At 40.7% G+C, this 16,556-nt stretch overlaps 1 protein-coding gene across 6 annotated transcripts in view; it reads left to right on the plus strand.

Moving 5' to 3' along the window:
* ATP2A3 (ATPase sarcoplasmic/endoplasmic reticulum Ca2+ transporting 3) overlaps positions 1 to 16,556 on the plus strand; it is a 153,295-nt gene that overhangs the window by 127,279 nt on the left and 9,460 nt on the right. For 5 of the 6 annotated variants that reach the window (XR_014024654.1, XM_081314138.1, XM_081314137.1 and 2 more), the window contains 9 exons: positions 5,582 to 5,684; positions 7,404 to 7,535; positions 8,518 to 8,643; positions 10,731 to 10,949; positions 11,401 to 11,736; positions 12,368 to 12,588; positions 13,271 to 13,473; positions 14,504 to 14,589; positions 15,771 to 15,904. Coding sequence is in view for 4 of the 6 variants with exons in the window: in XM_081314138.1 (XP_081170264.1) it covers positions 5,582 to 5,684; positions 7,404 to 7,535; positions 8,518 to 8,643; positions 10,731 to 10,949; positions 11,401 to 11,736; positions 12,368 to 12,588; positions 13,271 to 13,473; positions 14,504 to 14,589; positions 15,771 to 15,904 (1,560 nt within the window). In the remaining 2 variants the exon portion in view is untranslated. Of the gene's footprint in view, positions 1 to 5,581; positions 5,685 to 7,403; positions 7,536 to 8,517; positions 8,644 to 10,730; positions 10,950 to 11,400; positions 11,737 to 12,367; positions 12,589 to 13,270; positions 13,474 to 14,503; positions 14,590 to 15,770; positions 16,239 to 16,556 lie in introns of all 6 variants that reach the window. The other variant, XR_014024653.1, reaches the window with a different exon arrangement.

Below are 16,556 nucleotides of genomic sequence, written 5' to 3' on the forward strand. Positions count from 1 at the left end.
TCTAAGTAGCCTTTCTTCTAGGTCAGACATGGCCCGGGGGCCAGATCCGGCCCGCGAAGTGATTTCATGTGGCCCGTAAAGCTATCCTGGAAACAGTGAGGGAACGGCCCCCACTGCCTTGGCCCTGGCCCAGAGACCCTCCTTCTGCCAGAGACCCTCAGATCTGTCCCACTCCTGCACAGGCCCCCATAGGCACCCTTGATGCGAACGATGTAGAGCTGGCCACGCCCACCCTGGCCACACCCACCCGGCCCCCTGAGGGCAACTGCAATGCTGATGGGGCCCTCAATGAAATTGAGTTTGACACCCCTGTTCTAGGTGTAAATTGAAAAATGCAGGTCAATCACAGGACATCATCTTTATTGAATTTCGTCAGATTCCCCCCCCCCCTCAAATCTTCCATGCATGCACAAGTAGACCTATTAATATAACAAACATGTATGATATAGCCAGCTGTAGTATTTATTTATGGCCATGTTTAGTCTGCTTTTTATTAAAGAAAACCCCAAAGCCAGGTGCAATAAAATAAGCCAGGAAAACAACCCTAATTATAAAGTGAAAACCATAGAACAGAAGCATGGAACAGTTAACAAGCCCCAGGATCATAAGCTCAGCCCAAAACTTTAAGCAAACCCCCAAAAGCAAATTAGTCTTGGCACCAACCAGAAATGGAGAGGGATGGTGTCCCACAACTGATATGCAATATACCCCACAAATTATGTGAAGCATGTTCAAAATAAAACAAAGTAAGGTCATCCCCAAGGAATGAATTCAACCAAATAATGGCATGGGGGTGCAGAATTAAAACATGTTTTCCACTGTACACACCATAAATTTCCACCCATAACAGTTGCTTATGTATAAATTAGTTTTGGATGTAACATGTTAATTTAAGCGATTCACTTTTTATCTCTGTTTTATTTTTGACACAAAATACTCCGACAACATAATTTGGAGAGACAATGTTTTGAGTTCCATGGTGAAATCTCTGTAGCAGTTGCCAGGGTCAAAAACATTTTGCACAGTTCTGAATTATTTTGTTGTTATTCAAAGGCCATGGGAAACGACAAGCAGAATAAATTTTCACCAGAGAAAGTGTGACCATTTCCCCCCTCAGCTCATGTATTATCGAAGGAGCTAAACTGACTATATTCTTTCTATCTCCATTCCCTGGATTTGTGGGAATCCACAACTCCTGCCCCAAAGGAATATACAAATAATTGTAATAGAAAGTTGGATTTACTAGGTCAGTGATAGCTAGTAATGGATAGTTGAGAAATAATTCTTTGGAGCAGGGTCCGGAGAAATTTGAATCTAAGAAACAAGAAACAAATAGCACTAGAAAACTTCAGAATGTAGTAGATGACCTACTTGCATTGTCCCACATCACAGAAAATAATTTAGGCCGACCTCTATCCTGCATTTTCTTTCTCTTGACTGTGAGGATGGGCAAATCTGTACATTTTTCTCAGTCCTTCCTTCCTTCCTTCCTTCCTTCCTTCCTTCCTTCCTTCCTTCCTTCCTTCCTTCCTTCCTTCCTTCCTTCCCTTCTTACTTTCTTGCAGTCTTAAGTTCAATTTGTCTCATTTTTGCATGTCCTGTTACAGAGGTTTTAACTGCACAAAACTATATACATTTCCCTTGTATTTCTTGTTAAATATATATTTGTCTATCTTGTTTTAATTGGGGGGGGAGGTTGGATCCAAATAATTTTCTAAAGCTTCATTACATTTGAATCTTTTTTTCTATTTCGATTACCCATGTACCTGGATAAAGTTATTGCAGAAAAGTCAGCTTGCTGGCATCGTATATCACAGTAATTTTTCTTCAGCATTTTACTGATGCAGCAAGTGCTTTTGTGTGTTGGAAACACCTTGTACCAGTAGAATACAGATACTGTTTTGCATATACAGTATGCATTTTGTCAACTTATATGGGTATAAAATGGCAAAAAAAGAGAAAAGTTATTTTAGAAGTATCTTAGAAATTAATGTCTCTTGTGTTTACTCGGGTTACCGCATGTTTTATGATGGATATTCCCATTTTCCCCCAGGTTAATCATGACCATAAAAGCAGAAGATGATGGATTGTTAACTGCTAAAGTTTGGAGCATAGTGCAAATCTGTACAATGTTCCTATTTTTCTCATGCCAATGTTTGTTGTGCAATGCACAAAATAACCTTCACTCCTGATCTGCTAGGTGGAAGAGTTGGGATAGAGAGACCTGCACACACCTTTAGTGATATCCAGGAAAATGCATTCATGTGGGCCACCCCCAAGATGCTCATACAACATACTTTGTCATCCTTTTTACCAGAGGTTCACTGGAAACAATTACAGATTCCATGGGATCCAGTGGATCCCGGGGTCGCTCACTCCTGGTGCATTCCAGGTTGATATCCATTACCTATCCAAGGCAATGTCTGATAGGGGAGTATTTAATGGGAACAGAATTTGATAAATCTCCAGTAAAACTATTCCTCTTGGGTTCCTACCAGTTGCAAACCAATTGGGTATGAAGTGTTACTCTGTCATTTCAACCCCCACATCCCCCCCACCCCAAACTCCCAGGGTTCAGAATTGCTTCTATGACTCTGCTTTTAATGTTTGCAGTGGACAAATGACAACATCAGTGTGATGAAGTGACTCAAATGCTTCGGCTGATATCCTTGTGTCAAATATCAGGGTGCAGATACTTAGGGCATTTGCATGATGCTCATGTTGACATTTTGTGCCTTACATAAAATTAGTAGCAATATGATTTACCCAGTGGTCTTGCTTCTGAGATTCTTGCACATAAGGCAAAGCAAAAAAACTCCCTTGTGTGCAGCTTGACTCTCGGTGTCTTCATGTCATTTTCCTGGCCACAGTATGGTAATAGTATTCCATTACCTTCTTTGCACATATTCTTTCAATTTTTTTATCCAACCCCAGTCCAGTGATTTTCTCATGGTCCCCAATCTGGGTATGTGCTAGGTCTATGACGACTTGCCAACTCGCTGCAGCAATTCGCCGCAGGATAACTAGCCGTGGGACAAGAGTTACACTAATATCGAAGAAATAGTGGAATGAAAGATGCCAACGGAGGGACAAAATGAAATGTGAATGACAAAAAATAAAATATTTTTTATAATTATTTTAAATGATTTGAATTGAATTGTTGAATTGTCCCGCAGTGTGTTGTCCTGTGGAGAGTTGGCCGTGGAGAGTTGGCTACAGCGAGTTGTCCCATTCCATATTAACTGACTCCAAATCTTCTTAGATTTTTGTGAGATATATTTAGGCTTTTCTCTTTTTTTGGAAATAATCAAAAAGGCTTAAAAATAAGGGAAAAAACAGGACTGTGATTCCCCCTCCCCACTTACCACCCTTAATTCTGCTTCTCTAGGATCATTACAGCACAGAAAGGTGTTAATTTGCCTCTTCTTTTGGAAATGTAAACTCTTCTTTCCTGTGAAGATTCTTGTGTGCCTTTAATTAGCAAGTTCCTTTTTCATCACAGCTGTGCTTTGTCCAAGACATTGGGGAAAGGGTACAATTTGTCAGTCTCATAGGAGCCACTCACTGACAGATGGCCTTCTTCGGACATTCCTTTAATAAGGCTCTTTCACAGGAATTTGTCTGGAGAAATTTCTGTGTGTGCATGCACACATGCTAATTGGAAGCTGGCCTTCCCATAAGAAGTTGTCAGGAGGTATGGGCAAAGCTCCTCTCATTTTATGCAGTAGCCACATGATCTTCTCATTTCTCCCATCTGGAGACTGCCAGGACTTTTCTTTTGCAAAGGATGTACCCCATCATTGTGGAGCATGTCTTTTGCAGAAGAAAAGTCCCAGCAACTTTCAGATGAGAGAGATGAGAAGAAAGACCATCCAAAAGCCTAGAGCAGGAGTCCTCAAACTTGGCCACTTTAAGACTTGTGGACTTCAACTCCTAGGGAGCTGAAGTCCACAAGTCTTAAAGTGGCCAAGTTTGAGGACCCCTGGCCTAGAGAGCTGTTGACAATCAATAATGTGGGGTATCTATGAGGTGATTTGGTATGACAAAGATCTCTGAACACATATTAAGGGCATGGGGGGGGAGGATTCAGAATAATTAGAGACTAGTGATGCTTATTAAAGAAATACCAAATTGCTGATCCATCTAGTCTGATTTTTACTAAATATCTGAAATCTCAGGTGGAGGGGGGGTGTCTCTAGACCAGCCTTCTCCAATCTGCTATTCTCTATGTTGAACCCCGGATCCTAGAATGTCCAACCTTGTCATCAACTATGATCATATTGGCTAGGAATCCTGGGAGTTTTAATTGTTGCACATTTGGAGGACAGGAAGATGATACTTGTTGCCACTGGCTTTCAGATCAGAACTTTCTCCCATCTGAAGGTGCTGCTGGCACCTTCTCCTTGCATTGCTTGTGATCCCCCCTTAGGCAATTGTTGCTTTTCTATAAAGTTCGTTTATCTTGATTTGGGATCCATCTAGGTCAGTTCTGTCTGCTCTGACTTGGCAACAGCTCTCCAAGTCATCAAAAATATTCTTCTCACTCTTGCTACCTCACACTCCTTTTGGATCCCTTTGTCTTCCCTCCCCCCTCACTTACGGTTTCACAGTGAGAATCAGATGTTGTAGCATTAGCCAGTTGGTGGCAGTTTAGAATTCAGAAGAGAGACCTGCAAACTGGAATGGTTCCTTCTTGTTAACGAAAAAGAAGCAAATAAATACCACAGAAACGTAGGTGTATTTGGAAATAAAGTAATTTCAGAAGAAATTTTTTTTCCTAACTCCAGGTGGTCCAGTTATTTTGAGATACTTCTTTTGAAACAGAAAGTAGCATGCATTCTCTGTCTTACCTATAGGTTAAAAAAAAAGGTGAACGTTTTCCCTGTTCGGTCATGTCTGATTCATAGGGAGAGGGTGTGCATCTCCGTTTCTTAGCCAAAGGAGCCAGCTTGGTCCAAAGAAGCTTCCGTGGTCATGGGGCCAGCGTGACTGTATGCCAAGGTGCATGGAATGCTGTTTGCTTCCCACCGAAGTGGTACCTATTTATCTAAGCTTGCCCCGTTTTGAGTCTTGAACTGTCAACCTTCTGTTCAACAAGTCCAGCATCTTAATCACTAGGCCACCTATAAGCATCCATGCTGAGCCTGGAGAAGCAGCACCCAGCCACTGGCACTGGGGAGAAGATTTCATAGCACTGTTGAAATAATTGTCCTGGAGCTCCATTGCTTCTGCTGGTTCCAGCATCTTCATAATTCAGTTTTACAGTCAGGGCTAAGGGCCTGACGTTGGCTGAGACAGACAAAAGTTTAAAACTATATTTTGTAGAAATATGTTACTGAATGACTGCAGGAACAGATTATCTGCCAGATATGGAACTTGTCCTAAGTCTCTTTGACAATTTTCTTCTAGGAAAGCTATGGTAAGATATATTACTATTAATAAATAATAATAAAAAAATCAATGTACTGCTCTGTTATATTGGTTACTGCATTTTGGTTGCAAAGTACGGTATATAGGTTTCTTCACTGCCAGTCAGATAAAATTTTACTTTATTTTCCCTCTTCTCCCTTTAAAATGGCAGCTTAAAGAATGATCACCCTGTTAAGTGTGGAGAATTTGATGGCCTAGTGGAACTTGCAACCATTTGTGCCCTTTGCAATGATTCCTCGCTGGATTATAATGAGGTGAGATTTTATTAGTATTAGCTATAGTATTAGCAATCTTAGACTAATATGCTGCTTCATAGTGCTTTACAGCCCTTTCTGTACAAATGTCAGTCCCCAACAATCTGGGTCCTCATTTTACCGATCTTGGAAGGATGGAAGGCTGAGTCAACCTTGAGCCCATTCGGGATCAAACTCCAGACTTTTAATTTTAACTGGGGTTTTACTTATGCAGGGACGAATATAATTTTTTAATCTGTTTTTAACTTTTATATTTTTGCTTTTAATCACCCTGTAAACCGCCCTGAGTCCTTCGGGAAAGGGCGGTATATAAATGTAATAAAATAAATAAATAAATAAATAAATAAAGGCAGAGTTAGCCTGCGATACTGCATTCTAACTACTGCACCACTGGTGCTCATATATTATACATCAAATCAGGAAGAAAATCATACAGTAGCTCAGCCTTCATTTTCCTAGAAGAGTTTTCTCCGGTTTGAATTGTGAAGTCTGCCTGCAGCTGAAGGGAATTGTAATTCAGAAGGCTTCACTTTTACAATGAATTTGTCATTTCTTTTGACGTGCAAAAACAAGTATATTACAGGTATTATTAATACCTTAATTGTCAGAGGGGGAGGAAATAGCATGCAAAAAGGTATATCCTTTTTTAATAATTTTCTTGAAGTTTAAAAACAGATAAAAATCCTACAAATTAAGAAAAAAAGAAAAAGTGCAGAAAAAAGGGGGAAGGAAAAAATAGGTAAAAGAAAAAAGAAATATACCCTGTTCTATTATAAAACCTTTTAAGTTAAAAAGTTAACTTAAAATTTAAAGTTTAAAAGTTTAAAAATCCAGATTCACTTAACAACTGTGTTACTAACTTAACAACTGAGGTGATTCACTTAACAACTGTGACAACAAAGGTCATAAAATGGGGCAAAATTCACTTAACTGTTTTACTTAGTAATGGAAATTTTGGGCTCACTTGTGATCATAAGTTGAGGACAACCTGTGAAGACAGATAGGCCTGGAATTATTTGCAACATCATTATCCTAAGACTTACCATTTACCATTCCATATGTAGAAATAATATGTCCTCTTAGATATATTAATTAGAAATTAATTTTTTCTACCTACATGTTAAGCAGACATACTACATATCAGACTCTTTGTTTTACTGTTTTTGTTTTTGCTTTTAATGTTGAGATTTAAACATCCATCCTCACCAATGTCATGGTTCCGACAGATGAAACTCTTCAAAGAACCTCAAGGCATTGTTTATTTGAATAGCATAGTGTTGGCACATACATGGTCAAAGCCAAAATCTGAATTCCCTTCCCCTGAGCACATAGTATCAAAGCACAATTCCCTCCTCTAATTAACAGTCATAAATCACATTCTCCAATTAGTTTGAAATGCAGACTTTCCGTCCAGTTCTCCAACCTGCCATTTCTTATCATCTCTTATTTCATACAACCTTGAATCACACACTACTAGGATATTGTTATGTCTAACTAATTCCCATACACATTCTTCCTCACCCCCTATCATCTAATTCTAACTCTAAAAATAACACACAAGTTAAGGAAAATGGCTGCATCTCCATATATTGTCAAAGCAAGAACATCCGATGTTAGCAGCATTGACAACCAAACTAACATAAACAAACTAGACTGCAGTGCTTACCATGAGGGGGATCTTGGTTTTGTTTTAAATACACCTTCCTTTTCGGTTTCTAGTCCAAGAAAGTTTATGAAAAGGTGGGCGAAGCGACAGAAACAGCCTTGACCTGTCTTGTAGAGAAGATGAATGTCTTCAACACAGACGCCAGCAGTTTCTCCAAAGTAGAAAGAGCCAGTGCCTGCAATACCGTGAGTAAGGGGTTAATTTCTCCAGGGTAGAGACAGAAGAAGTATTTGTGATCTTTAAATGGGGACTTGCAGACCATGTTTAGCCATGGTTTGCCCAATAAAAGCCCCTTCCTAGCCATAAACCATTTCTGCAGTTCCCTGCAGTGGAGAAATGGGACAATTCCAGAGCACTAAAGCATGGCCAGTTCCTCTGTTGATTGTTGGACGCTGCCTTGAGGATTTGCATAATGGAAAAGCTGGACATAAATCCAATAATTAAATATTAAATTTGGTGATTTCTTAACACTCACTGGTAACCTATTCATGTAGTTATGCATACAATAGCCTTGTAAATAAATCCAGTTTTTAACTTGCAAATTATTTATTATCTGTTAGATAATAAATAGATAGCCCTTTTAGTTGCTGGGTGCAAAATATTTCTAGGCTATGTAACCAAGTCTCTATTTCAGTGCCATAATGCTTTGGACTGGCAAAAAAGGTCTGGAGCTAGAATTGGCAAGTAATGGACCAAATGCAGTTCCGGAGGCTTTCCAGAACATGCCACTAAACGTCGGCGACCAAGTATCAATATTTAGATGAAATAAAAAACAGAAGAGGATTAAATTTTGAAAGGCTTAATGTAGCTTTTTTTAAAAAAAAAATCCCTCTTGTGCATACTCAAAGGGAACAGACAAATACCACTGTTATTGGCAACAATCAGTATTTTCTGTAGGGCATCCCAGAGAAAACAAAGTAGCCCTTCCATCTGTTTTTTTTTCCTTCTGAAGCAAGTATAATACTCTGAAAAGAACACGCATGGCATCGTAGACAGTATATTTTGCATTCCAGATGCTACTCTGCATTTGTGATCTATGTATCTAGAATGCTTATTTATATCTGTAAATTTAAACATTGCTTAACAAAAATATTAATAGGACAATGCCTATGGCTGGGACTCTGATGATTACCTGTTGTCATTTTCACCCCACCCCACCCCCCACAGGTGATCAAAAAGCTGATGAAGAAGGAATGCACCCTTGAATTTTCCCGCGACCGCAAGTCCATGTCTGTGTATTGCACACCTGTGGCCTCCAGTCACAATTCCTCGAGCAGCAAGCTCTTTGTCAAGGTAACTACTGGCATCAGGTCCAGCTGTGGTGAAAGCACCGCTAGAGGCGCCGCTGCTATGGCTTTCTCTAGGCATTGAACTTGACAGGTGAAATGGTGGTGCGGTTATGGTGGTGCTTCACTTTTCAATGGGGCACACATTGGCTTATCAAAGGTTGCTGCAGCTATGGACTTTTGGGAGATATGGGTCTTAGCAAAATGTTACACAGCAATATCCCTGCTCAGGATCCCAGCCAAGAGTCATTGCTCAGTCCTCATTACAAGTTCTCATTTGCCTCTTTGTTTCCCTGCATCCACCCTTAAGATAGTTTCCTTTATTTCTAAAACATTTTATATTTTTGGAATTTAGATTCCCTCAAATTATGAGTAATGCCGTCTAATGTGTTGATGAGTTTGCTGTGATGTGTCAAGAGGAGGAACTCCTTTAGGGACTAGAGCACGGTTTTTCAACTTGGCAACTTTAAGATGTGTGGACCAAATCTCGGAATTCTCCAGCCAGAATGGGAATTCCAGGAACTAAAGTCCAGGCATCTTAAGGCTGCCAAGTTTGAAAAACACTGCTCTAGAGCGCATGGGGTGGGCAACTATTGTCCCTTTATGACCTGTGGACTTCAACTCCCAGAATTCCTCAGCTAGCCAGTCATACTAGCTTAGGAATTCTGGGAGTTGAAGTTCACAGGTCGTAAAGGAGCCATAGTTGTCCATCCCTGCTGTAAAGGATCAAACTCTGTCTCTTTAGAAGCAAAATGGTTTTGCTTTAAGCAGGGAAATGATTTTCCCTCCCTCCCCCCACTCTTTCTTCCTTTTCCCTGATATCTTTGATACATCTTGAAAAAGAATGGGTGTTTTTGTTTCAAAAATAAATGTTGACTTAATCTCCAAGAGATTCCTTTAAAGTCCTGTGTTTCCACTAGGGCACAGGTCTGCAACCCGCGGCTCCAGAGCCGCATGCGGCTCTTTCAGCCGTCTCCTGCGGCTCCCAGTCCTTTGCTATGTGTAGTCCAAAAAAAAAGTTCAACCAATCAATTCAAATATGCAGGGTAGGTGCATATCTTGCCTTGGCTCCACTCTTCAGTCAAACCCTGTTCTGCGCATGCACTCATGTACGCACATGCGCACACTTTTTTTTGCGGCTCCCAGTTTTTCCTTTTGTGAGGGAACCGGTTCTGAGTGGCTCTTTCACTGTTTCAGGTTGCTGACCCCTGCACTAGGGGGTGCTCTTTGATTAGTTTTCAAGGTAGAACTTATTTGGAGAGAGAAAATAGGCCATTCTGACCTAATAAATTAACTAGCCTTTGCAGGAAAAAACTTTTATTTTTCACACAGCTAGCAATTGCCTTTAGCCTTTGAGTAGTGTGCACAAAAAACTTCACATTCTCAAATGTAAGCTAATCAGATCACAGACATAAATAGAAGAAGAAGAAGAAGAAGAAGAAGAAGAAGAAGAAGAAGAAGAAGAAGAAGAAGAAGAAGAAGAAGAAGAAGAAGAAGAAGAAGAAGAAGAAGAAGAAGAAAGGGACCTTGGAGGTCATCTAGTCCAACCCCCTGCTCAGGCAGGAAACCCTATACCATTTCAGACAAATGGCTGTCCAGTCTCTTCTTAAAAACTTCCAGTGTTGGAACATTCACCACTTCTGGAGGCAGGTTGTTCCACTGGTTAGTTGTTCTAACTGTCAGGAAGTTTCTCCTTAGTTCTAGGTTGCTTCTCTCCATGACTAGTTTCCATCCGTTGCTTCTTGTCCTGCTTTCATGTGCTTTGGAGAATAGCTTGACTCCCTCTTCTTTGTGGCAGCCCCTGAGATATTGGAACTCAATTCCAGCAACCGTTCCCTTTAAGATAGATTTTTTTTAACTTCCAAACACGTTGAATGCCATTAATTCCTTTACTACTCAGGTATTTACCAATTTCCTCTTTTCTTAGATGAATAAATGACATTAGACTAAAACTTTTGGAGAGATGGCAAAGCTTCACCCCATCCAAGATTTACAGGGTTTAAAATCACAGGGACATTTTGCATAAGTCACTAATAGTTTACCTGCTTGATCATCAGGGTCAGTTCAGACATTTCATTTCTTTTCTTTCTCAAGGGCGCTCCAGAAAGTGTCATTGAGCGCTGCAGTTATGTTCGTGTTGGGGTAAACCAAGTCCCTTTGACTTCTTCCATCAAAGAGAAGATCCTCTCCAAGATTCGGGAATGGGGTAGCGGCATCGACACTCTCCGCTGCCTCGCCTTGGCCACGAGAGACCATCCACCTCGGAAAGAGGACATGCATCTAGATGACTCCAGCCAGTTTGTTAACTATGAAGTAAGTGAGGCTGGCTAGAGGGTGAGAATGTCTTTATTATAGGCCATATACAAGTAGTCCTCAATTTACAACCTTCATTTAGTGACTGTCCAAAGTTACAATGGCACTGGGAAAAGTGACTTTTTCACACTGATGACCCTTGCAGCATCCCCATGGTCACATGATCAAAATTTAGATGCTTGGCAACTGGCAGGTATTTAGGACAGTCTCCTAAAATCATGTAATTGCAGGGTCCCAAAATCATGTAATGACCTTCTGTAACCTTCTGACAAGCAAAGTCAATGGATAAGCCAGATTCACTTAACAACTGTGCTACTAAGTTAACAACCATAGTGATTCACTTAACAACCTCCAGCCTTTTAGGATACAACATTTTCCCTAGATCCAAAGTTTAGAAAATAGCAAATCAAACATTGGAAAGATGTATTCCCCCACTCCCTTTTCCCTGCAGACGAAGTTGACCTTTGTTGGCTGCGTGGGAATGCTGGACCCTCCTCGGAAGGAAGTGGTGTCATCTATTGAAATGTGCAAGAAAGCGGGCATCCGTGTCATCATGATCACCGGAGATAACAAAGGAACAGCTGTGGCTATCTGCCGGAGGATTGGGATCTTCTCAGAGACTGAGGTGGTGACCGACAAAGCCTACACGGGCAGAGAATTTGACGATCTCTCACCAGAGGCCCAAAGCAATGCCTGCCGTTCAGCTCGATGCTTTGCCCGGGTAGAGCCTGCGCATAAGTCCAAGATAGTTGAATACTTACAGTCATTCAATGAAATCACAGCAATGGTGAGTTCAGACCATCCCTCTTCATCTTTTGATCCTCCAGATTTACTTAAGGGTATTGGAAGATAGCAGGGCAATGTAGATGAAAAGCAAGATAGAATCAAATAATCAAATAGGTAAATAGGGTTGCATGTGTTCTTCAGGTTTCTTTCTCCTTCCTTGGATGAGAATCCATCATTGTCTAGTTGAACCTTGGCAACTTGAAGACTTCAACTTTATCATACTGGCTAGGGAATTCTGGGAGTTGAAGTCTACCCAACATCAACCTGTCAAGGTTGAGAAACACTGGTCTAGTCTTCACACCTATGTTGGACTTCAATTCCTAGAATTCTTAGGCATGTTGGCTGGGAATTTGGGAAATTCCTAATCCATCACATCTGGAGGGAACTAGGTAAGGAAAAACTAATATAAATGTACCTGGTTTAATAACACGTCAAAAATATATAGATAAGACTAGTAGAGAATTGTCCATCATTGCTATAAATATTGACAGTCTAAACTGAAGCTTTAGCTTTTGAGTTAATTTATCTTCTGTTTTTCTGGAGGCATCAGGCTGGCCAGTGTTGGAGACAGTTCCCAAACCAGACATTGGATTAGGCAAACCTTTGGGCAAAATTAACTTTATTTTCTTTAGACTGGTGACGGAGTGAACGATGCCCCTGCTCTGAAGAAAGCTGAAATTGGTATTGCAATGGGCTCTGGAACAGCAGTGGCCAAATCAGCTGCAGAAATGGTTTTGTCAGATGATAATTTTTCTACCATTGTGGCTGCTGTGGAGGAAGGCAGAGCTATTTACAACAATATGAAGCAGTTCATCCGCTACCTCATTTCTTCTAATGTTGGAGAAGTCGTTTGGTAAGAGCTTAAGGCAGCCCTGGTCAGAACAGAAAACAATGAAGGGTAGAGAAAGTAGTTATGGGATTGCAGATTTCATCAACAATAAATATTGGGTCTTCTGTGGAGTCCTTGGTGCTCTCTGAGCCAGGGACTCCACCATTCAACTTTGTGCCACATATATTCCATTGGAGATGGACATTTTGGTTGGAGATGGTAGGTGTGGGGTCCTGGAACACTAGGAGACTATATTTCCACCACCCCACATATAGTCAAGTGAGTTAAGAGGTAATTCTCTAGCACATCTGCTGGAAAATTTAACAGAAATAATAACAAGCTATGTCAAATATTGTTCTTAGGGGACATTCAGTTCTGATCTGAGAACCTCTGCTTTCATTCAGTATTGAAACCAAAAGGGTTCCATTTGAGCTGGGGCAAAGTTCAGTGAGGAAAACAGTCCCCAGGTGTGGGAGGCCAGGTGTGCACTTTATAATTGTGAAGAATTTCTCTAGATACCCTCGCAAAATGACTTTCAAAGTCTACATGCCCATTTACAAAGTCACTGTTGTGGTCAGTATGACTGATCACAAAGTCCCCATTTCAGAGATGAGGCTGAGAGCTCCAAAACTTGTCCAAAACCTAAGTAGAAGGTGGAAGGTGGCACCTGGAAAGGTCACAAAAATATATTGTATTCCATTTTCAGCATCTTCCTGACGGCCATCCTGGGCCTTCCTGAAGCTTTGATCCCAGTCCAGTTGCTTTGGGTGAACTTGGTGACTGATGGACTGCCGGCTACGGCCCTTGGTTTTAATCCTCCTGACCTTGACATCATGGATAAATTGCCCCGGAACCCTAGAGAACCTCTCATTAGTGGGTGGTTGTTCTTCCGCTACCTTGCAATTGGAGGTGAGAACATTTTTTATGCCTATTTTGGATGCCTTCCAGATGAGTGGATTTCAAATCCTAGAATGCTCTAGTCAGCATGGCTGTGCCTGGGAATTGTGGATTATGGAGGTAGCCTATATTAGGGAAGGCAATTTGATATGTACAAACAACAGCGGGCAAGTTACAGATTCATCCACACACCTTTTACCTGCCCCTTGTGAATATGCATGAATTAACCGTTTAGCCCCAGTATAGTTATTGGCCAGGGTGGAGTAACCTTTCAACACGTTTTTTGAGATACTAGAAAACCTGTGTCCCATTGGGTCATTGTTTCAGAGGTATTTCCTTACCTAAACAGAGAAAGAAAATGATCAAGAGGGGGCAAAAAAGCAATGGGAGCAGGAACAACTTCCAAATTCCTGACAGCTTCCTCACTGAGTTTCCTCGTGGGAATCTGTCAGGGAGCATCAGAAATCTTCTCCCTTCCTTTCCCTTCCCTTCCCAGGAGGCAGGTGAGTGGCTGCTACTGGGTGGGGGAGGGAATGAGGGGGTTGCGTGATTGACTGAGAAACTGTCACAGAACATTGAAACATAAACATTACAAAATGGCGGCAACAGCCTGGCAGGTGCCATTACCATTGAAGCAGCCACATGTTTCCAAATTTCATTCACTCGGGAGTTATGGGTCCCAGATTTGGACACATTCTTTACATTAGCCTATTTGAGGTACCTTAGTTCAAAAATTGTCGCCCTACGATGCATCATTTCACTCAGTTAAAGGTCATGGTAACAAGATAATAGCATATAGATTAAGAAATGAAACAGGTAACGTTTAAGCTGCTTAGATTCTTTGCTGAAGCAGGGTATAGATTGAATTAACAATGTGCAATGACCTTGGGCTTTTATTTGAAATATATCAGGTAGTGATGGTGGTTGGAATGTAGTTAGAACGGGTTGGGCTGGTTCCTGATCATAAGCATCATATAACGAAGACCAAAAAGCTATTTAGCTTGGTCCCATTCCTTTATTTAATTTTCCTTTTCCCTTGCAGTTTATGTGGGGTTTGCAACTGTAGGAGCGGCTACTTGGTGGTTCTTGTATGATGCGGAAGGACCTCAGGTTACCTTTTACCAACTGGTAAGTTAGAGATCTAAAGTGGAAAAAACGCAGTTTGCATCTTTATACCCTGCAGAAATGCGATGCATGTTACATCTAGAGCCAAAAACGTTGCTTCAGAGTAATTGTGGACAGCATCAGGCTGAGGCTAGGAACAGGTATAGCTCCTCAAGGATGGGCCACACGTCCTCCAAAGGGCTATACCAGGGGTAGGCAACCTTGGCTCTTTTATGACTCGTGGACTTCAACTCCCAGAATCCCTGAGTCATAAAAGAGCCAAGGTTGCCTACCCCTGGGCTATATTGTCTTTTTGTCTTGAAGATATTGAAGGTGAAGATATTATCGTTAATTTATTTAGACAGCTGATATTACAGCATTATACTTTGAATATTTTTTTAGTTTATTTTATTAAGCTTTTCCATGGGAATTCCTTTTTATTTCAAGGGAATTCATTCTTTCTATTCCAGTGGATTGTGGAAACAGCAGGAGTTTCCATAATGTAGGGAATGTTTATGGATATCACGGAGACAAAATTTACTAGTTGCATTAAAAAAAGGAAAACCATTAATTCTTACTTTTTCTAATGTCTAGAATATGATGCTTAGCTAATGTGTTTAGCCAATGTGACAAATCTCACACAGAGCAAGAAAGCATCCCTGTAGCATCTAAAAATCAAACACTGACTTTTTGTGTTAACACAGAACAGGGGTTCTTGATGTTAAATTGTGGAAACCTTCCAAGAGAATTATAATTTTACTTTATTCAGATTTAGAGAGGCTATTACATTTTGTTTTTCTGTTCCATATGTTTTCAGAGTTATTTGGCTTTGTAAAATCTTTAGATTTATAACTTGAGTTTTCTTCCTATCGGACCTGAGTGCAATATACATGGCACAGCTTCTTAGCTTTTGAAAAGATGATAGTATTTTTCTGTTGCTTGTAATATTTGCTGCGTGCTGAGGTTTATGTTTTTATTTATTACGCTCTATGGACTTCAACTGGCTTGTGATAAAAAGATCAAGATCACAATATAAAATACCCCAAGTTTTCATTAAAATGATAATAAAATTCCTCCTGTAGTGACTATCCCCAGCACTAAAAGTCTTTGTACCACTGCAAGCTTTAGAAGATTTTACTCTCCGAGCCACAACTCACAGCAGTCTTCACACTGAGCCTTATGGTTTTTTGTTTTTTTGCCTACAGAGAAACTTCATGAGATGCACAGAAGACAACCCCATCTTTGAAGGCATTGATTGTGAAATCTTCGAATCCCGTTATCCAACTACCATGGCACTCTCAGTTCTGGTGACAATTGAGATGTGCAACGCACTAAACAGGTTCAGTGTCACCAGCTGGGTGTTTCTTAGAGAAGAAAAGCAACAGACTGACCCTGGTTTCATTTTTTAAAAAGGGATTGATAATACGGAGTGCAGGATTTAGAGTGCAGCTCTTCCAAGAAAAATTGGTGCTTTTTCAGGAGGTATCTGGACTTCCTCGGTTTTTCTTTGAAGACGTTTCGCTTCTCATCCAAGAAGCTTCTTGGATGAGAAGTGAAACATCTTCAAAGAAAACCGAGGAAGTCCAGTGGCCTCCTGAAAAAACACCTTTGGGACAACCACGACCTGGATGACTGAGAATCTCCATAGACCTCTTGAAGCTGACACGTGTTTTGTGAGTGCATCTCAGTACTTAATCAAAACAAACTATCCATAGATAATTTTCTTCCGTGGCATAAATTCTAAAAATCACTGCCAGTCCAATCACTGGAGAAAGTCATGTCAGCAGCAGGTTATGGAGTGCAGTGGAGTGCAAAGACAGCAAACTTTTATTTCATTTGTGCTTGTTTCTTGGTTTATCTCTTGGGTATTTTATTGCCAGGGATGGGGTGAATTGCTGGTGGGGTTTTCTGCCCAATTAACTTGACAGGGTATTGAATGTGTCTTGTAAGGTCAGTGGAATTTGTCTACAAAATAGGATGGATGACTACAG

The sequence above is a fragment of the Vipera berus genome, assembly GCF_964194415.1.
Source record: "Vipera berus genome assembly, chromosome: 1".
Classification (NCBI taxonomy): Eukaryota; Metazoa; Chordata; class Lepidosauria; order Squamata; family Viperidae; genus Vipera; species Vipera berus.